General features: G+C 42.9%; 1 protein-coding gene across 1 annotated transcript in view; it reads left to right on the top strand.

Annotated features, from left to right (window-relative positions):
• The window catches only part of PCSK6 (proprotein convertase subtilisin/kexin type 6), a 404,303-nt gene that overhangs the window by 110,201 nt on the left and 271,241 nt on the right, over positions 1 to 22,861 (top strand). The window contains exon 2 of the mRNA XM_007959931.2: positions 12,490 to 12,594. Within this exon, the coding sequence (XP_007958122.1) occupies positions 12,490 to 12,594 (105 nt within the window). The remainder of the gene's footprint in view (positions 1 to 12,489; positions 12,595 to 22,861) is intronic.

A 22,861-nucleotide genomic window follows, 5' to 3' on the forward strand; every position in this document is an offset into this window, starting at 1 on the left:
AATGCCTTTGCATAGTCAATAAAACACAAGTAAACATCTTTCTGGTATTCTTTGCCTTGAGCCAAGATCCACCTGACAACAGCTATGATAACCCTTGTTCCACGTCCTCTTCAGAATCCGGCTTGAACCCCTGGAAGTTCTCTGTCAATATACTGCTGCAAACGTTTCTGAATTATTAAATCAAAATAAAACAAAAATGAGTACTGAAGGGTGATTGGATTTAGGAATCAAGTAAAACTAATTCCAAATAGCCATAAAACCAAAAAACCAAACTCACTGTCATTGAGTCAGTTACAACTCATGGCACCCCCATTGGTTTTCCAAGGCTATAAATCTTTATGGAAGCAGACTGCCTCATCTTTCTTCTGTAGAGCAACTGGGGGGTTTGAAACACCAACCTTTTGATTAGCAGCCAAATGCCTTAATGACTACACCATCACATCTCCTTAAATAGCTATAATGAAACCTTTAACCTGTAAATGATTTGAAATGAAGACTTGCAAAGTGAAGATTGTAAAATTTTCAGATTGTTCTTTGTGGACATTAAAGGGATAGGCTGAGGCCAGGTATATAAGCCAGATATCTTCCTTTGAGGCCAGATCATTTGGTTTGGTGAAGGGAAGAGAAAATGAAGTCCACTAAGTAAAAAGGAATGATTTTTCAGGAATTTATAGGGCATTGAATGGATTAATTTCATAGTTTGGGTGCATATATGTTGAAGAAAGCAATTTTAGGGGACTTGGAAATTGGGCAAGAACCACAACTTAGGTCAGAATTGCAATTATTGCAATAACAGAATGTTGCTTTGTGTATATGTGACTGAAATGGGAAGCAAGTTTTAAATTGACAATAAAATGTCCATTTTCTCACTATGAATTTCCTGAATTGTAAATACCAGGTAGCACAGTTTCGTCTAAATATAGGCTCAGTGGCCACCTTTATTTATAACTTTCTTCAGGCGGAAGTCACCAGAATAAGACAGAATGAATTTGGTGTGTAAGTTTTTATAGATTCCAATTAGTTATGTTTTTCTTGAGTCAACCACTGGGATCACTGGTATTATATAACTGTACTCAAACGTCTATTCATGTTAGATGCAGGCTCTTGCCCAAAGGCCAAGACCCTTGATAGATGCTGGCGTTGAAGTTGAACATCCCTGGAAGCCAGCCTGCTGCAGCTGCAGCATGAACAAGCCTAGAACATGTGTTTAGCTAAGGGCAGGCTTTGGAAGTGATAAAGTGAATAGTTTTTTGCAGAGTCAGAAGCTTCATCTGCAGCCCATTCATTGCTGAGACTTTGAATTGGGACACTTCGTGGCTACTTATCAGCTGTTCCCTGAGGCAGGATTCAGCTGCACTGACTGAGAGGTGGGGATGGCGTTTTGTGATGGCCCAAAATATGCACTTAACCACTACTCAAACTCAACAAGCACTCCAGGACTTGTAGGACAGCACCTGTGTCTGAAGTCATGCCTACTACAGAGCCGAGTGGTTGGGGGGCCTTTAGAACAAGCTGATGTTATTTGGGGTCAATTTGGCATTCTCATCGATGACTTTAGCATAGTGCCTAAGACACTTGACTGCTAACCAGAAGGCTGGCGGTTCAAACCCACCAGCCACTCCTCAGAAGGAAGATGGGGCAATCTACTTCCATAGTGATACTGCCTCGGAAACCCAGGAGGGGTCGCTATGAGTTGGGTCCAACTTGACGGCACATAACAACAACAACAATCGATGACTTTGCTGTAAATCAAACATGATGAATTAGATGGGACTCACCTCCACCATTCCTTGGGATCTTCAAAAAAATGAGAGACCAAGCTGGCAACACCCACTAAGATCTGCCAGACCTCAAACCTGCCTGAAATAAACAGTAAGCCAGTTGCCTTTGAGTCGATTCCAACTCATGGTGACCCCATCTGTGTCAAGGTAGAACTGTGCTCCATAGGGTTTTCAATGGCTGATTTTTCTGAAGTAGATCACCAGGCTGCTTTTCTGAGTTGCCTCTGGGTTGGCTTGAACCTCCAATACAGAAGCAGGTGAGAGCATGTTAACCATTTGTACCACACAGGGACTTGGCCTGATCTGAACAGGACATCATTTGAAGCTGGCTGTACTTGTATTTAGAGAATAAAACAGATGCCAAGGGAAGCTTTTCCTGTAGACTCACCCAGCCTAGGCCTCTCCCTATCACTTTTGGCCACTGCCTTTCCCTTGTTTGGCTTTGCAAACTGTTTATACTCATCCCCACCTATGGTCCTTAAGTGACTTCCTCTCCAGCTGGTGTGCTTGCTATGAATGAACAGTGGTGGGCCACTGAGCTTGAGTGCCACCACAGGCCAGATGCTGCTTGGACTGTATACAGCCTGCCTCACTTGTCCCACATCCCTGAAAGGCTCTGGCCTTGGGACAAGCTTAGGGATATGCAACTTAGAAGCAGCCAAAAGGATCCACCCCCGTCACTCTGTGGTAGAAAACAGGCCTGACTCCACAGCCTGCGTTCATTCTCAGCATTGTCCTAGGAAGAGCCTATAAAGAGTGCCCAAAGGCCAGACAGTGGTGCCCAGTCTGGGAGGCAACAGGGTCTCAGCCTGTACTACCCTCCCAGGATGCAGGCCCCTACAAGTGTACGTAGTTGGAATGGGGAAGATACACATGTCCTTGCCATGTCATTGTAAGTCAGAAGTCCCCATTTATGGGTGGCATAAATGGTTTGTAATTGGATGCTAACCTAAAAGTTGGTGATTTAAACCCACCCAGTGGCTCCTCAGAATAAAGGCCTGGAAATCTGCTTCCATAAAGATCACAGCCAAGAAAACCCTATGGAGCACAGGTATACTCTGTACCATATGGGGTCACCATGAGTCAAAATTGACTTGACAGCAGTGAGGTTAAGTTTTTTTTGTTTGCTATGTATCTGAGTCTGCTGGGGTGTGGGTATTTACAGATGACATAGTGCTGCCCTCAAGAGGCTTAGGATGGGGAGAGAGAGATAGGTGTGCAATAGCAACATGTGGGTGGGACCAGGCCTGAGAAGTCAGGGAGGGCTTTCTGGAGGCAGTGGCAGCTGAAGTGAGGGTTGAAAAAACAGCTGAGCAGAGGAGGGAGGGCAAAGACCCTACCCTCTCAGTGTTTGACTTGATCCCTGGGGATATCTTGGCTTCAAAACTCATGTGCTCACTGCAGTCCAGACTAATGGAACAAGAGCCTCTGTCTATGGGTGGGCCAGACACACAACATGTTCAGGTGATTCTGACAGGCACAAGGTTGTGAGCCACGATCTACAGGTTCTGAGTGGTGGCAGCTGCAGTGAGTGCCCTGGGAGGTCCACTGATATATAAGAGAAAGAAGAAATCAAGGACCTGCCTGGTATGTTTCATAGCCATTTGTTTATGAAATGTGTAAGCATATGTTGTTGTTGTTGTTATGTGCCATCGAGTCAGACCCAACTCATAGCGACCCTTCCTTGGGTTTCCAAGTCAGTATCACTATGGAAGTAGATTGCCCCATCTTCCTTCCGAGGAGTGGCTGGTGGGTTTGAACCACCAGCCTTCTGAATAGCAGTCAAGGCCTTAGGCACTATGCTACCAGAGCTCCCTATTTTGTCCATAGAATCTTTTAATATTGCAACTTGAGGCTTAAATTTTTTCCTCGATTCTTTCAGCTTGAGTAATGCCGAGCATGTTCTTCCCTTTTGGTTTTCCAACTCCAAGTCTTTGCACATTTCATTATAGTAATTGGCTTTGTCTGCTCAAGCTGCTCTTTGAAATCTGTTCAGCAATTTTATCTTGTCATTTCTTGCATTTGCTTTAGGTACTCTCCACCCAAGGGCAAGTTTCAGAATCTCTTCTGTCATCCATTTTGATCTTTTCTTCTTTTCTGGTCTTTTTAATGACTTCTTGCTTTCTTCATGGATGATGTTCTTGATGTCATCCCACAATTCTTCTAGTTTTTGGTCACTGGTGTTCAATGCATCAAATCCATTCTTTAGATGGTCTCTGAATTCAGGAGGATTATATTCAAGATCTTATTTTGGCTCTTGTGGATTTGTTTTAATTGTCTTCAACTTCAAGTTGAACTGGTATATGAGCAGTTGATGGTCTGTTCCACAGTCAGCTCCTGGCCTTGTTTTGGCTAAAGATATTGAGCTTTTCCATTGCCTCTTGCCACAGAAGTAGTCAATCTGATTCCTACGTATTCCATCTGACGAAGTCCACATGTACAGCCGCCATTTGTGTTGTTAAAAAAGGTATTTGCAATGAATACGTGGTTGATCTTGCAAAATTCTATGATGTAATCTCTCCAGCGTTATTTCTGTCACCAAGGCCAAATTTTCCAACTACTGGTGATTCTTTTTTGTTTCCAAGTTTTGTATTCCCATCACCAGTGATAATTAACACACCTTGATTGCATGTTCAGTCAATTTGAGAAGCTGATAAAAATCTCCAATTTCCTCATCTTTGGCTTTGGTGGTTGGTGCATAAATTTGAATAATAGTCATATTAACTGGCCTTCCTAATAAGCATATGGATATTATTCTGTCACTGACAGCATTATAATTCAGGACAGATCTTGAAACATCCTTTGTGATGATGAATGCCAAACAATTCCTCTTCAAATTGTCATTTCTGGCATATTAGATCATATGGTTGTCTGATTCAAAATGGCCAAAACCAGTCCACTTTATCTCACTAATGCCTAGGATATTAATCTTTATGTGTTCCATTTCATTTTTGACAACTTCCAATTTTCCTAGATTCATACTTCATACATTCCATGTTCTGATTATTAATGAATGTTTGCAGCTGTTTCTCCTCAATTTGAGTCATGCCACGTCAGCAAATGGAAGTCTTGAAAGCTTTACCTTATCCATATCAGTAAGGTTGTTTCTCCTGTGATGATGCAGCTCTTTCCCAGTCCTATTTTGAGAGCCTTCTGACCTAAGGGGCTCATCCTGCTGCACTGTATTGGACAATATTTCTGGGCTATTCATAAAGTTGTACAGTAATGTATCAGACAGTGTTTCTCTGCTATTCATAAGGTTTTCTCTGGCCAATTCTTTGAGAAGTGGATGGCCTCTTCCTTCTTCCTAGTCTGTCTCAGTCTGTAAGCCATGCCAAAACCTGTGCACCATGTGCAACCCTGCTGGCATTTGAAACACTGGTGGCACAGCCTCAAGCCTCACAGCAACACACTACCACGGTACAACAAACCAACACACAAGTTGTCTCCCTTAGCTGTTCGAAACCTCTCCACCCACCCCTTACCTCGATCCCTGCCACTTTCCTGCCACTTGGGTGTGGGGCCTGGGCCCCTCCCCTTACCTGGATCCTTGCCACTGCTCCTCACTCTGTCCTGGTCCCCCTGGCTTTTTTTCCCCTTTCCTCCACTTTCCTACCACTTGGGTGTGGGGCCTGGGTCCCTCCCCTTACCTGGACCCCTGCTGCTGCTTTCTTGCTCTGTCCTGGTCCAGTCCCCCTGACTTTTCTCTCCCTTCACCCGCTTTCCCACCACTTGGGTGTGGTGCCTGGGTCCCTCCCCTTACCTGGATTCCTGCTGCTGCTTCCTCATATACATATATACAAATGTAGAAATAGTGTGCTTATACACACAAATATACATATGTATTCATGTATACACACACCACACACAATATACATATATAATAGAACATAACATATGTATGTATGTGTATATATCTACCATTATTTCTTCTTTGGAAAGAAGGAAAGTCAACATTCATTGAGATTCTTTGCTATATGTGAAGAAACTGCTGCTGAGGACAAGGACCAAGATGATTTGAATTTCCCATGGCAACCAGTGTCCTTAAATCTATCAAGAGGCAAAAGATGTGATGGCTAAAAATAGAGACTCTGAGTTCAAGTCCTGGCTGTGCTGCTTACTAAATGTGTAGTTTTAATCAGTTTATTTAACCTTTCTGTGACCCAGTTTACCCTTTTGCAAGATGAAGATAGTAATAGCATCTGCCTCAGAGGAGTGTTACAAGAATCAAACAAGGGAATTTGTCCCCATTACCTGGGACAGGGTATGCTCCAGAGGTGCTGCCTGCTCTTATTAGGAACAGTGAGCACCAGTGAAAGTCAGAGAGCTCAGGGGGAAAAGAGTATTATATTGGTCCCTACTAACTGTCTGCCCCTTTGTACCTTCTGCATTTTGTGCCATGTGCATGTGTTATCTAGATTTTGAAATGTCCAATAAAGCATCTTGTTAAAAGAATTAAATGAGATTTAACTTTCCTCATGTGCATTCTTTGAACACATTTCTTCCAATGTTCTGAGAACATTTAACAAGCTTTTTAATGATGTTTTAATAGTGTTACCAATTTTTTTAACTAATGTGTGTAATTACATATCAATGTTGAGTTAAGAGATGTGAGCATTACACTCAGCAAATTGTTTGTTTTCTTGGGTGGTATACTGAGATACTTGCTTTAATTAATGCATTTTGAAAACATTGTGAACAAGAAAAAGAAAATGAACATATTGCAATTTTATGTTGTGACTTAAAAAATAAAAGCCCACCTTACAGAGCAGAGGCCATATTCACTGATAAAGAGAACCATGGTTCTGAGAGGGTTCAAAGTTAAGAGGACTATTATACACCTGCAGTCAGGCAGGGGGTATTTCTCTTCAGTTCTCAGGGGGGCAGGGGGAAGGTAGACCAGAGCTCTTAGGAAGCTATGGGTCTCTTGTGTACATGGGCTGGGAAGTGGTACCCAGAGCCCATGTGGGAGGTGACTGCAAGGGCAGAGCTGAAACATAGCACCTGGGATGGCAAATGTCTAGATTTTACCAAGAAGATTGCCTTGGATTTAAAGATTTTTGTGTATGTGATAGTATACATAACAAAGCCTATGCCAACTCAACAATTTCCACATGTATAATTCAGTAACATTGATTACATTCTTCAAGTTGCGCAACCATTTGCACTGTCCTTTTCCACATCATTCTACCACCAAGATTTAAAGTCCTACCACACACACACACACACACACACACACACACACACACTTTTGTTTATTCTGATCATGCCAGTTCCTATCAGTTTGACCCTGAAGGTGTATAAAAAGTTTAGTGGTAATCTTAAGCCCTATTTTATCTGTGTGTATATTATTTGGTGTCAACTATCACCTATTTGTGGGCAGAATGAGGAGATGGTAGTTTAGGAATTGAGAGCCCCAGAGTACAAATTTGGGCTTACCCTCCCTGGGCCTCAGTTTCCCCACCAATAAAATGAGAGATCTTGCTGAGGCACCTCTGTGGTTCTATCCCACACCCTAACCTGCAAGTCAGGGCCAGAGTGCAGTCTGCCAGCTATCACATTTAACTAGGCCAGTAGCTATGTCCCCACAAGTGACCCTACCCAAGGCTCGTGCCTCGCAGCCTGGCGTCCTGTCCTACCTCATGAAGACACCCAGAGGGCTTAAGTAGCAACTCAAGTTGACATTGCTGTGGTAGGTCAAGTGAGCACCTGAGAAGGGTTAGCTGTGTGGGAAAAGAGAGGGGAACAGGAACGATTAAATCATAAATGCTACATTTTCCAGAGGCAAGATGACTTCTTCACAGAACATGTCCCATTTGTGCTCAGCTATTTGTTTGAGTTGCCACTGCCTCCTGCTCCACCCCTTGATCCTGTCTGACCTCAACCCATGATGAAAACCTCACATTCTTGCCCTATGCCTGATGCAGCAGGAGCTGAAGATGGAAGGGAGTGACTTCCTGGGACAGGTCATAGAGAAAGGACCTCTTGGTGACTGAAAGAGACCTTGAGTGTGCTAAAAGGGACCATGACCTAGGACTGCAAGTGCACCAGTATCTATTAAACAATCCCTCTGCATGTGGATTAGAGAACCCACTTTTAACATTGAAGACCTTAGTATTTTCAGCAGCTAATGCTCTAAATCACAGGTGGACAAATGTTTTTAATAAAGTCAAAATAGTAAGTATTTTTGGTTCCGTGGGCTTTATGGTCTCTGTCCCAACTACTCAGCTGTCCTGGACAGGGGATAAATGAATGGGTGTTGCTGTGTTCCAAGAAAACTTAACTTATAAAAGCTGGCATTGAACCTGGAATTGGCCCATGGGCCGTAGTTTGCTGAGCCCTGTTCTGAGTGATTTAATATTTTATTAACTACAGCACATCCACAGACATCAGGAAATCAATGCTCACTCCATGTAGGAAACGTTGTATTAATCCAGCCTGCAGACACTGCATGAGCCATGGGGGCACAGACTTCTGCAGTGCCTGTGGCCCCTAGGGCCTTTGGAAGTGGTCTAGATTCCCTCCCAAGTAGTGTTGGTTTCCTTTCTTCCTTCCCTTCTTCCCTTAAACCCAAACCAAACTCACTGCTGTCAAATCAATTTTAACTCATGACAACTCTGTAGTACAGAATAGAACTGACCCATAGGATTTCTGAGGTTGTGAATCTTTATGGAAGTAGACTGCCAAATCTTTTTTCCTTGAAGTAGCTGGTAGGTTTGAACCTCTGACCTTTTAGTTCGCAGCCAAGTACTTAGCCATTGCGCCACCAGGACTTTTTATCTCCTTCCCTTACCACCTCTGACATACCAAAATCAAGCAACCCTCACTCAAACACAGGGCCCTATAGTTGGCCCAACTCTCAAATCTGCGGTCATGAAGCTGGAATGTAGTGGTTCCCATCCCTTCAGTTCTACCCCTTTGTAAGGAACCAGAGGGTGATTGCAGAGCACAGAATCTCAGAGGGACCTTGGGACCATTTTCAGATTTGTAGCCAGTGATCTACTTCCCATCTTTTTCTGGAATAGATTTCATCTTCTTCTGTAGCTAGCTTTGCAAGGACAAGAGGGTGGTCTTGGCTGGTATCCCCTTCTCCCCTGCAATGAGTGTGACCCTCCCAGCCACTTAGCCCCCATATTGAGCTAGACCCAAGTTTCCAAATAGATGCAGCCTGACCACTGCTGCCACCAGAGGCAGTTTGCCTAGACAGCACTGTAGGGACCATCTGTTCCCTCTCTGGATTTCTTGAGGTGAACAGCTACGTTAGCCCAAACTCTTTGGGCTGTTGCTTAGGATGGTCATGGTGGCCCCAAGGCAGACTGAATGGTCTTGTGACTGGCCTGTGATGGAAGGGGTGAGACTGAATGTGACACCTCTGGCTGGCTCCACAGCCCCAAGGCCAGGTACTGACCTGAATGGCTTCCATGGACTTGCTAAGGGTCAGCAGCTCTGCACTTAATCTATCCCTTGGCCAGCAAATTTGATTCAACTCTTAGTTCTCCATGCCCTTGAATGGGAATTAACTTGAATGCCTAGAGTTAAAAGACCAAAAATTGTGTAACATCTCCCAGGGACAGTGGCCACTTACGAGCAAACATGCTGATTAAACACTGCTGTAAGTGAAGACTTCATCATTGCCTTTGCCTCTAAATAATAACCTTAGCATGGTTTAGGAGGAACCTTAAGACATATATAGCAATTAACTTTGATGAATAAGTGAGCAAGGTGACTTAACTGTAGGGAGATAAACAAAAGGGTTTTTGTACAAAATAGGACATGGTAGGTGCAAAATAGGTTTATGGGACAGATAAAATGTCTTGACGTAGAAAATGAACTAAGAATCAGAATCACAGAAAACCATTTATTGAGAACTTATTAGGTAATAAGTGGTAATAAGTGCCAGGTGCTCTGCTAGCCCTTTCATATACATATCTCTAGGCCTCAGAGCAACTCTTCAAAGTAGTAGTTATTATTCCCATGAGAAAACTAAGATTCAGAGGGTTAAGCTCCACGTTACCCACTAGGTGATTATGGGTTGAGTTAGAATGGAGACCCAATTAGGACAAAATTTACAGTATACGAGACCTAGAGATGGGAATAGAGGGACATGGAGAAGAACCAGAGGAAGAAGCTCATCTCCCCATTTATCAAGCAGGTTCTAGACACTAGGCACTGTACAAATCATATATATTTTAATCATCATGCTTGCCATAGTATTCAGTGTTCTGTGGTTATAAGTAACAGTAATCCTCTGGGACAGGCTTAAGGGAAAAAAACAAACAAACAAAAACCAAACTCACTGTCGTCATGTCAGTTTCAACTCATAGCAACCCCTCCTTGGGTTTCCTAGGTGGTATCTATATGGAGGTAGATTGCCTAGTCTTTCTTCTGAGGACTGGCTGGTGAGTTTGAACTGCCAGCCTTCTGGTTAGCAGTCAAATGTCTTAGGCATTATGCTACCAGAGCTCCTATAAGTGAAAAAGGAGGTTCTTTATTTCAAGGGTGGGTAGGGGAGTTCTTCTGAAACCCAAAAACAGGAGGCAGCCATCTAGGATTGTATAGGATTTCTGGAAAGCAGGGACTTGAAGAATATTCAAGAGGCAGGGAGGTCACTCTCTCTGCACACCTTCTTTATCATCTTGTAGAAGGGTATGCTGTGCTGACCACACTGCAGGGAGGAATGGTCACTCACAGCATCCAAGACCCTCCAAGTCTCTGCCTGGGTCACTCAGCTCTTTTGGAGTCAGGTCATAGCAGACAAAATGGGGAGGGGTAGCCAGGGGCTTGTTGTGACTTGTGTAGACTTTTGTTGTTGTTTTTGTTATGTGCTGTCAAGTCGCCCCGACTCTTAGCGACCCCCCCCTTGGGTTTCCGAGGCAGTATCACTACGGAAGTAGGATTGCCCAACCTTCCTTCCGAGGAGTGGCTGGTGGGTTTGAACCGCCAGCCTTCTGGTTAGCAGTCAAGTGCTTTAGCCACTATGCTACCAGAGCTCCTGTGTAGACTTTAGTCCCACTAAAAAGGGGAAAGTCGTTTTATGCCCACTTTATATATAAGGAATCGAGCCTCACTGGGGTTGAATATCCTTGCAAAAGGTCACACAGCTAATGATGGTGATGGGACTGGAGAGGGTTTGAGCTAGGTATATTTGAAAACTTGTGGTTAAAATCACAATATATGTAACTCTCTAGAGGGCAAATAATCTTAACTTCATCCTTTAATCAGAAGCTAGAAAATAAATTAGGATAGTATAGCCTGAGAAGGAGCTCTGGTAGCATAGTGCCTAAGGCACTTGACTGCTAACCAGAAGGCTGGCAGTTCAAACCTACCAGCTACTGCTCAGAAGGAAGGTTGGGCAATCTACTTTCGTAGTGATACTGCCTCGGAAACCCCAGGAGGGGTCACTATGAGTCAGGTCCAACTCGACAGCATATAACAATAATCTGAGAAGGGCAGCTTTAGAGTATATATAATATTCAGCCCATCTTTAGGTATTTGGAAAACTTGGCTTTCCAGATGGTGACCAGCTAGCTATTCTCAACAACCAGTGAAAGTTAGCACAAGAAGCAGGTCTTCTGAGAAAGATGCCCTGATGCTTAAGGGTCACCACACAATGGAAGCAGGTCACTGGGGAGATCTGGGCTGCAGGGAGGACCACAGAGGGCCAGTCATCATGCAAGCCAGTGGTAGATGTAGAGCTCCTTGAGGTTTCATGCAGCCTTCAGGATCTATTCTGAAAAACTGCCCCTGGCAAGAAATTGGGACACCTGGGGGAGCGGGGCATAAGGGTGGGGGCGTGGAGGGTGATGTTCTCATCTGACCTTTTCACAATCCCCAAGCAGATGGTCCAGAGTGTTTTCTCTGGCTCCCTCATTCCACTTGAGAGCAAGTGTTCATTCTTAGATATTTCAGTTTACCCATGGGGTGGAGGGACAGAGTTTGTTTATAAAGGAATATTTTGGTGTAGACTTGACTTGACACCAACTGAGTGACTTCAAGGATGCTTGACCCTAAATGAATATTAATTCATGTCTGAAAAACATGGCCAAGATAGTAACAAAAAAAAAAAAAAAACACTCAACTTTAAATGGTACTAACTTACATGAGATGCAGTGGCATTTGTCTTTCATTTGAAATAGGACTCAATGTTGTTTATCTAAGAAGGGGCATCTAAGTCCATGTTCATAAACACAGGATATGTACTGGAGATAATGTGTGAGGAAGTGTGATGGATGGTGTGTGTTCCCTGGGAGCAGAGTGCAACTTTCAGATCAAGATTTTGGTGGGATGGAGGATTTTTTAAGCTGTTTGGGTTGTTAGTTACTGTTGAGTTGGCTCTGACTCATGACAACCACATGTACAACAGAATGAGTCCATTGTTGTGGCCACTGTGTGTTTTGAGTGCCTTCCAACCAATGGGGTTCATCTTCTAGCACTATATTTGACAATAATCTGTTGTGATCCATAGAGTTGTCATTGGCTGATTTTTGGAAGAGATCACCAGTCCTTTCTTCCTCGTCTGTCTTATGTGGATGCTTCATTGAATCCTGCGCACCATGAGTGCCTCTGCTAGTATTTGAAATACTGTTGCCATAGCTTCCAGCATCACAACAACACACAAGCAACCACAGTATGACAAATGGACAGACAGGTGGTAGAAGTTGTTTGTAGGATTGTATTAATTGATGATATCCCGTTTCTTGTCTTGCAGATTGGAAACCTGGAAAATTACTACCATTTTTTTCACAGCAAAACATTTAAAAGATCAATCTTGAGCAGCAGAGGCCCCCATACCTTCCTCAGGATGGACCCACAGGTACCGACTTCTGCCCCTGAAAGGGGCTTTCTTAAGGGTTAGAAAGTTTTTTTACCTTTTTGTGTCTGTGCTTCTAGTGTAGTGCCTAAGGCACTTGACTGCTAACCAGAAGGCTGGTGGTTCAAACCCACCAGCCACTCCTCGGAAGGAAGGTTGGGCAATCTACTTACATAGTGATACCGCCTCGGAAACCCAAGGAGGGGTCGCTATGGGTCGGGTCCGACCGAATGGCACATAAAACCAACAACATGCTTCTAAAAATGGCTGAGTCTGAATTTCAACATGGCTCTGTATAGTCATCACTTTTCAAATCAACTTTGAATAAAACAAGACAAATGTGAGACTGTATATCAGGAAATCTAAGTGTTCCAAATATTTGTGTGTCCTACCAGACTTGAGAATTTAAATTCTTCACTTCAGTTTGAAGCAACCACCAAGTAAGTACAGAGCTATTGATATTTTAAGTATTTGTTAGAAATTAACAAAATATTCAATAATATCAGAAGGATAAAGTATGTGAGTCCTACCCATAAAGGCAAAAAACATTCAGCAATTCAAGGGAGTTTTTTAATAATAAAAGTAGAGATTGGGTAAATGGATTATTTTGTAGTTGTCATAACACATACCTTAATGGTTACCATGAATTTAAAAACTTGGGCAGTAAATAAAGCTTTTTCTTCCCCCCTTTAAAAATTCATATGATCTTTGAGATAAAAACAAATATAACTTGCAAAGAAGCTAGCATTTTAAGTTTTAATAAAATTCGTATTTAAAATCAACTGCTGTCAAGTTACTTCTGACTCATGGCACCCCATGTGTGTCTAAGTAGAACTGTAGCTTATGTTTTGGAATTAGATAGCCAGGCTTGTCTTCCAACGTGCCTCTGGGTGGACTTGCACCTCAACCTTTCTGTTAGCAGTCAAGCACATTAACTGCTTGTACCACCCAGGACTCCAGTTCGTATTTATTGGGTGGTTAATTACACTTCTTTTCTGTAGTTTTGAGATTAATATTTGATAAATATCAGTCAGTAGATACTTAATAAGATTAAAAATTTAAAATGACCAACAGCCTTTCATGAGTTCATTTGTTCAATGAGTGTTTTTGTAATACCTGCTATATAAGGCTCTGCTCCTAGCAGTGGCTGCTCTCATGGAGCTTCCATTCCCATGGAACAGGTAGCATAGGGGACAGAAAAAGAAATCATAAATAGAAAATATGCAGTATATCATAGGGTGACTAGAGCTATGGAGGAAATATAAATTCACATGATAAGCATTAACAGCTCCAATAAAGAAATACAGTCATTGGTAAATCATAGTTTTAGAACACAGAAACCATCTTCTCTTAAAAACATTGTGCTAAATGTTAGTTTGGATCCCCAAGCTGGCACACAATACTATTTTAGCCACTCCCAGAGAGGATTTATAGTAAGGTTTTCATAAAGAAATGGGTTCTTGATGTTGCCCAAAACCACCCCACTGATAATCATGGCTCCTTTTGCATTGACTGAGCAGGAAAGGATGAGAAAGATGGTTTATCACTGGGTACTGTACCACACTACCTTCTCTGAGGCATCACTCTCTAGGTATTCTGATTTGAAGCACATTAGAAAGTGGTCTCCAGAGAGCATGGAGCATTTGTGTAAGTGGGCTGTGTGAAAAGACAGTCATATATATATTTCTGAACTCATTTTAGAGATGGATGGATGGATGAATGTGTGTGTGTGTGCACACACATGGATGAATAGAGAGATGGATAGATAGAAGTATATCTGTATTTAAGATAAAGATGAAATGTAAAGTTTCATCTTTATTAAGGAATTACTATGAGCTTGACTGAGTACTTAACATACATTAGCTCACCTAATCATATGATGCTGTAATTATATCTACTTGTGTTCACACCATAAGCAGCTCTGGTGGTGCAGTCATTAAGGCATTTGACTGCTAACCAAAAGTTCGGTGGTCTGAACCCACCAGCTACTCCATGGAAGAAAGATGAGGCAATCTGCTTCTGTAAAGATTTATAGCCTTGGAAACCCAATGGGGGTTGCTATGAGTCGGAATCCACGATGGCAGTGAGTTTGATTTGCTTGTTTTTGTTTTTGTTTTCACAACATGGAAGTTGAAGAAATGTTTTTTCCAAGGGGCCAGTATATCTTCTCTCGGAAGCAAAGCCAGCACGTCAGTTATTTATTTGCACAGAATTGAGCATTTGGAAAAGGAAGGGCAAGCCAAGTTGATTGCATGTGTAGTGAAAAACAGAGTCGAGGGAGGGCTCAGTGAGTGTACAGGACCCTGCTTGTAGAGGAGGTGTGAGTTCTGTGTGGCTGCAGGGCAAGGGGTGAGCTGGAAGTGGCCCATCATCTGTCAGAAGTTTGGAGAAGATTGTAAGCCAGGAAGGAAGTTGCTTCAGTTCCCTTCCACACTTTCACTTTAAGCAAGCAATTCATCTGTCCACTGAAGATAGCATGCTTGCTCTTTATCTGATGTCTTTTTGAGTTATTAAATTATTACCACCCAGATAGTTAGGAACAAGCTGTCTGCACCAGGGAAGTCCCCCTGTGGACAAGCTCTGAGAAGAGCTACTGGTTTTCATGCCTCCTTTTCCACTGTGTCTGCCAAGAATTAAACTGTTTCTTTATTGTTAGAACTGACATAGAATCAGAATATGAGACTTCACCTGTATTTTATCTAGCATCTACTTTTTAAAGTTTCTAAAGGCAATCAACTGATTGCTCTACCCTTCTGTACAAAAATTTTAATTGTGCACCTGCTGAGTGCAAGGCCCTGAGCCCTGGGGAATTCAGAGGCCCTGCCTGGGGTCTACATGGGGTGAGCCCACCACAGAGTTGGGGAGGGGAGCAAGAACAAAACGTGGCTAGGGCAAAGGAGGAGGATTCACACATCCACCTACTCCCTCAGCATTGGAGCTGCTTAGCTAACATTTTCACTGTGCTTAATATACTATAATTTTATTGAGTTTGGATCTGAAGGCCAGATATTCCCAGTCATCAGTTGACTCCTTGAAGGAAACAAAAGTAAGGGTAGGCTTTCTAGGCAAAGGCTGTGGCAGTTAAATTTTTTCAAATAAAAATCTCTTTTACACAGGGCTTCTTAATAAGCTCCTGGCAGGGCCCTTATCAAAGCATCCTGCCAATAAAGAAGAGAGGGGGAGAAGGTAAACAAGGCGCATTCCAGCCCTGGCTGGAGCCGCCACATGATTGGCTGAGGGGTTCTCACTGTTCTAATTAAATTTTTAGCCCCAGGGAAAGCATATAGACATCTGAACCAATTATGAATTCAGAATCGCAACTGAAATACCTCTATTTAAATTAGCCCAGTTTTAATGCAAACCAAATCAATTAGTTGTCAGTCTGCCTAATATTTACTTTGCCCAGCAATCCCAATGAAATATTTGGCCAAATAGGCTGTTTTATATAAGTATTTAACCTTAGCTTTTATGGCAGTCTGTCAGAACATTTTCCTGCATTAGCAAAGCATTTATGTGACACCTTTGCATTTGAGGAGTTGTATAATATTACTAATAACAGGAAAATGGGTTAATATTATTCAAAAACATCGGAATGCAGATTCACCATTGTGTTTGAATGATCAAACTGGAAATGAATGTTACATGACTCAGGATCAAGTTCAATCGAATGCAGATGGTATTTAATTAGCATCAGTCCCTATTGTATGAAAGAGCTTCCATAGATGACGGAATTTACACTCCACCCCTATATCACAAAAAAGCTGATGGAGTGTACATTTGTTTAAACACATACACAATAAAACACAAGGGGGAAGGGGAGATAATACTAGAATTTTCTTCTTTAGTCACACACACACACATCATATACCCACAGACACACAATATACACATAACACATACACACATCACACACATATTATATACCCACAAATACACATGCACACAAACACATCACATACATCTATCATCTACCGACAGACACACAGGAGCACATATCACATACATAGCATGTGCTCATAAACATACATGTCCACACACATTATATCATATACTTAAAAACACACATGTACACATACACATCATATACACAGATCGTACTCCCACAAACACATGCATAGACACATGCACACATGTATCTATTAAGCATCATTTTGCACTGATCCTGTACCAGAATTGTGCAGTTGTTTTCCTTAAATTCTTAATTACCCTTACTTGATGTTTTTCACCATCTTTGAAAAAGGCCGTTTTGCTCGAATTGCTTTGTTGATCAGCCCTATCCTTGGGAGAACAGCCCAAGTGTTTTCAATGTGCAGTATCAGTCACTGGGTTTTTCCAAAGGCTGTCATTTAAGCAAACTGAAAGCATTTGTTTTTAACTTGTTTTTTTGCCAAAAGTCTGGAGAAGGGTGGATATTACAGAAGCATTGGCCAATAGCTGAAAGGGTTTACAATTTTTTTTTTTTTTTTTAAATTACTTGTTCTGAGTATGTTCCAAGCTGGCTTATAGTTAGATGTTGCTGCCTATGTCATCCAAACCCTACATTTTAGCATGATGATTCTGGTTCAGCCCTTTCCTTCCTTTCAGTTCTCAGCCAGCTTGATGACGGAAGGCACTCAGTGGCTCCTTCTGGGGCAGTGGGAGCCTTTGGTTTGATGCTTCGCTTGAGAGCCTTCAAGCTCAGAAATTGGAAAGTGATTGCAAACATGAGAGTGGGCATTTTGTTGTGTAAAGTGGGACTCTGCCCCCAGAGTTTAATCAAAGCTCAGGTTTCCTTCCAGCGGTGATGCAACATTGAAGCAGATCTTTCCATTAACCACAGATGGAATTTTATCTGACAGCTTTGTGTGCTAGAGCCATTAGAAGTGCAAACAAACAAAAAGTTCCTGGCAAATAAAAGCACATAGACAGTAAATGACCAGATTGGTCTCAGGGGTTGATGAACTGTGTAGCTGGTGGGAGTTGAGGAGGGCTGCTGACCATGGCCTGGGGAACATGCCCTCATGGGGTGAGGAGCAATCTCTAGCTATCCTCTCTACCAGGGTTTAGTGAACCATTGCTTCCACTCTCAGCAACTCAGAAAGAGTTGCAAGCTGTCTATGCACATTTCCAACAACACTTAGCTGGTTCTGACAGAGCAGTGGAGTGGCTATGATTAATTGGTAAAAAGTTTGAATTTTAAAATGCATTTTAAAAACGGTGTTTTATTATTTCACCTGCACTCTCAACACTTCTACTTCAGTGTCTCAAAGGCATCTCTAACTCAACATGTCTGTGATGGCCAAGGTTGTGTACCAACTTGGCTGGGCCATGATTCTTAGTGGTATGATGTATTCATCCCCCATGATGATCTCTGATGTAATGTAATCACTGCCATGATGAGATCTGCTATGAACAGCCAATCAGCTGAAAGGAAGTTTCCTTGGAGGTATGCTCTGCTTGCAATATATATGAGTATTCTGGCAAAGCTCTCTGGCTTTTTGCTCCATCTGGATCCTGCATCTGGCTTATCATCATCTGACCTCCAATTCCTTGGACTTGAACCAGTGGCTTACTGTGCCTGCCAATCTTATGACTGTTAGCCTCTGCAGTCTGTGAGGCAGCAGCCTGCCATCTAACCAGTTAATCTTGGATTTGTCAACTTTTGCAGCCAACAGCCTGCTGTATTGTCTGCTATTATCTTGCATTTGTTAGCCCCTGCTGCTATGTGAGTCAGGAGAAGCCTCCAGCCTAATGTTTGACCCATAGACTTCAGACTTGCCAACCTCTACAACTGTGTGAGCCATTTCTTTGAGATAAATCAGTATCTGTCTGTCTGTCTGTCTATATACCTATGCTTCACTCACTATGCCACCAGAGCTCCCAGAGAACCCAGCCTAAGACAATGTCCCAAAGTAAACTTATGATCTTTGACCCTGTGTCTTGACTTCCTTTGGCATTCCCTGTCTCTGTGAGAAGCTCTTGTCTCCAAATCTCTCACTTCCTTCAAGGTATGGAATAACTTTGCAAAAAACAATGTTGCCTTTGTCCTCAGTTCTTTGGAGCCATACCAACACCTGAGGGTAAGGAATGAGGGATGACCAGACCAAGAAGGGACCACCTGGGGACCCAATACTGACTAAGTATCAGGAATCATAATGTAATCTATTATGGCCACATGAGAAAGCTGATAAGAGCCCTGAGCCCTCAGGCTCAGGGAAGCTTCATGGTTGGTGATCATCTACAGGAGAGGGTAATGTGTCCCTCTTTCACACTTGAAACCACTGTTCTGACATCTCCCTGGCCTTACCTTTTTGTTTGTCTTTATTTTTTTTTTTTTGGTATACTTTGTGTGTCTTTTTGTTTGTATACATTTTGATTTTAATAAATTTATAATCCTAAATCTGCTATAATCTCTATGAGATTCTATGAATTGTTCCAGTGAATTAACAAACCCACAGGTACAGTGAGAACTAACAAGGGTGTGTATCTGCCTGTTTGGCAGTCTGAAAGAAGGTGTCTTTCTAACCTGTGAGTTCTCACCTAGCTCTGGATGGCTAGAGTCAGGAAGACGCTATATGGGCAGCTGTTTGAAAGATGGTGTCTGTCTAACTTGTGAATTCTAACCCAGCTCTGAGTGGCTAGGATTGAAGAGAGTAATGCTCTGTGAAAGGGTGGCGATGAGGATGTTGAAGTGGGAAGATAAGGACTGCATCCATTTCCATACTTTAGGTATTGGATTCATGCTGATTCTTACCACAGTTAGTAATGAAGGTGGGACTTGCCCACTATGAATCTCCATTCTCAAGAATTTCATCAGTCTGGGTCCATCTGGCATCACTGGGTAATACAAGTAGTTTACATGCTTGGCTGCTAAACAAAAGGTTAGCAGTTCAAGTCCACTCAGAGGTGCCATGGAAGAAAGGCCTGGCGATCTACTTCCAAAAAAACAGACACTGAAAATCAGCCAGAACTGACTTGATGACAGCTGGTTACAGTTGAGTCCATTTATATCCTATTCAACTCTCCTCTGCCCATTTCTCTGTCCCAGGCCAGGTGCCCCTCTTCACCTCTCCTGCCCACTGCAGTTCTCTCCTAATTGGCCTCCTATGGGCATTGTTGCCTCCCACCAGTCTGCTCTTCACACTACTGAGGGGTCCTATGAAATACATGTCTGATTTGTACACCACTGCTGACAATAAAAAATCCAACCCACCTCCAGACCCTCTGTGGTCTGGCCCTCTGTGGTTCCCTGACCCCCAGCCCCACTGCCCTGTAAATTCCTCAGATGACCTTTGCTCTTTCCACTACATAGCCTTTGCACATACTTTTGTCCACTTCCCCATGTTGGTCTCCTTATCACTCTCCCTCTAAGCCCAGATGTCCCTGCCACTGGAAAACTAATCAGATTCTTGAGGCTTGACTTCCTCCTAGCAGTTATATGTTTATAATTCTAGCAGCTACTTTGCCTGTTTATCTCACTGAGGGTCTCCCTCACCCTTGCTGGTCCTCTATTTTGGCAAACACAATGTCTACCTCTAGCAATTGATCCCTCTGATGACATGTCCAAAACAAGCTAGTTGGACAGTGTTCTGTTGTCATTCACCAGAGCTCCTAATTTTTGGAATTAGATTTTCAGGCCTTTATTCCTAATCTACCTTGGTCTGGAAGCTCCACTGAAACCTGTCTACCATGAGTGACTACTTGTATTTGAAATATTGGTAGCATAGCTTCCAGCATCAGAGCAACACACAAGCCACCACAGTATGATAAACTGACAGGCAGGTGGTAAACATCAGCAGGAGGACATCTTGTCCTTCCAAAGTCAGAGGATCAAGTGTCCTCCACTTTGATGAAGCTGAGGGAAAAGGAGAATAGAGAGAGCTGGCCAAAGATGGCTTCTATGCTCTGATACAATAACGCATGCAAGTCAGAGCCCTCTGTAGAATTAAATCTCCACACACAGGCCAGTGGGCACTAAGGAAGTTGAGCTCTTTGAATCAGATGCAGACTCTTCCCATGAGAGTATAGGATCCTGGGAGGGAATGGACATAAGGATCTCCCTAAGTGCCTGCTAAAGGAGCAAGGAAGCCACATCTCCCGACCTCCTCTAACCCCACAAGAGGAAAACAGAATCGCTATCAGTAGCCCAAGGCCCATTCCTGCGAGGCCAGACATGCTGCCTCCCTCTAGCCCTTACACCAACCGTTCCTCCCGTAGCACCCAAAGCCTATCTGCCAGGTTCGATAATTCACTTCAGTGGCTGCACAGAACTCACAGATTATGGGGTTTATTAGAGAAGCACCAGATTACAATTCAAGTTCAGGAAAAATGCTCAGTCTCTCTCAGCCCGCTGTCTCTCACCCAACAGTCTCTCACAGTCTGTCTCCCAGCACTGCGTGTCCCTCAGTGTCTCTCTCACCAATGCGTGTCTCTTGCGTCTCTTTCCCAGCAGCATGTGTCTCTCAGGAGCACATCCTTCCTCAGCCAGCAGTCGGAGAGAGTTCTGCCTCTAGGAGGACTCTTTTGAGCCCAGCAGAGTGGCCAAACCAACCAATCATAACATCAGAATTCTAAGCACCTGAGAGAGAATAGGAACCTCCCAGAACATTGTTTTGTGCCACTCCCAACAGAAATACCTCAGGTGAACAACTTTAGCAATCAGGAGCTCCTCAGTTGCTCACAGCAAATTCCACCACAGAGTTTACAAAGACTTACGGCTAGAAAAGCCATACCGGGTAATTTACTACACCGCTGTGCCTTTTCTTGGCTTAACAGCAATTCAGAGCAAACTCTGGAACTCCTCTTCTAGGAGTCTTCAGCTCTCTCTCCTCCCCCACCCCTAACCTCACAACAGGGTTTCCTAACCCAGAGAAGAGTCCCAGGAGCAGAGTCCAGGGCAATAAGGCAGTGGCTTTGAGCAAACAGCAGGGGGTGGGCTTTTGTGATCTTTTTGGTGACATGGCACATGGGAGGAAATTTCCAGACAATCTTCTTCATCCCTCATTGGTCCTAGAACCAATATGTCAGGCCCTACCATTTGGCAGTGTTCCCATAGTCTACAGGGTAAAAGGATGTGGCAGAGCCGCACCAGCTGAAACCACACTTAGAATTTTTACAACTCAGTGACATTAACAGTCAAAAACATGAGAAAATTGCATTTCCATGTGCAGAAAAATGAAATCAGATCTATGCCTCACACCATACACAAAAAAATTAAAAATAAAGTCCTAAATGTGCAAACTAAAACCATAAAATTCTTATAAGAACAAGCAAGCACAATATTTTCAGACCTAGCTTTCAATAATGGATTATCTAAGATAATAATAAAAGTACAAACAGCAAAAGACAAAATAAATAAATGAGACCTCATAAAATTTTAAAATTTTTGTTCATCAAAAGAATTTACCAAAGAAGTGAAAAGACAAGCTACCAACTAGGAGCATAACTTCACAAACCATATATCTGACAAGAATATACTAACCAAATATTTATATATATATATAAAACTTTGACAACAACAAAAGACACATAACTCAATCATAAAATGGGCAAAGGACTTGAATACAAATTTGAACAAAGAGGACATTCAAATGGCCACCAAACACATGGAAAGATGCTCATTGCCATTAGCCATCAATAAGATGTAAATCAAAACTACAATGAGGTATCATTTAACTCCCGCTAGGAGCTCTGGTGGCATAGTGCCTAAAGCATTTGTCCGCTAAACAGAAGGCTGGCGGTTCTAACCTACCAGCCACTCCTCGGAAGGAAGGTTGCCCACTACTGTAGTGATACTGCCTCGGAAACCCAAGGAGGGGTCACTATGAATCAGCTCTGACTCAACGGCAGTGAGTTTGGTTTTTGGTAGGACAGTGGCTCAGTGAATAAGGCATTTGGCCACTAACCAGAAGGTCAGTGGTTCAAACCCACCAGTTCTATGGGAGGAAGACAGGGCAATCTACTTCCGTAAAGATTTACCACCTCAGAAACCCAAAGGGGGTCACTGTGAGTTGGAATCAACCTGATGGCAGTGAGTTTGGCTTTGGTATGAGGGATGGTGGTACAGTGAGTAAGGCATTTGGCTGCTAACCAGAGGTCAGTGGTTCAAACCCACCAGCTGCTCTGCAGGAGAAAGATACGGCAATTTACTTTCATAAAAATTTACAGCCTACAGCGGGGCAAGATGGCGGACTAGGCAGAAGGATTGCACAGACCCTCTTCAACAAAGAAAAGGGAAACCAATTAACACAGACACAGAAGATAATCTTGGACCCCTGAGCCTTGAAGGAAA

Source organism: Orycteropus afer, unplaced genomic scaffold (assembly GCF_000298275.1).
Source record: "Orycteropus afer afer isolate SDZICR_OR568_19922 unplaced genomic scaffold, OryAfe1.0 scaffold00019, whole genome shotgun sequence".
Classification (NCBI taxonomy): Eukaryota; Metazoa; Chordata; class Mammalia; order Tubulidentata; family Orycteropodidae; genus Orycteropus; species Orycteropus afer.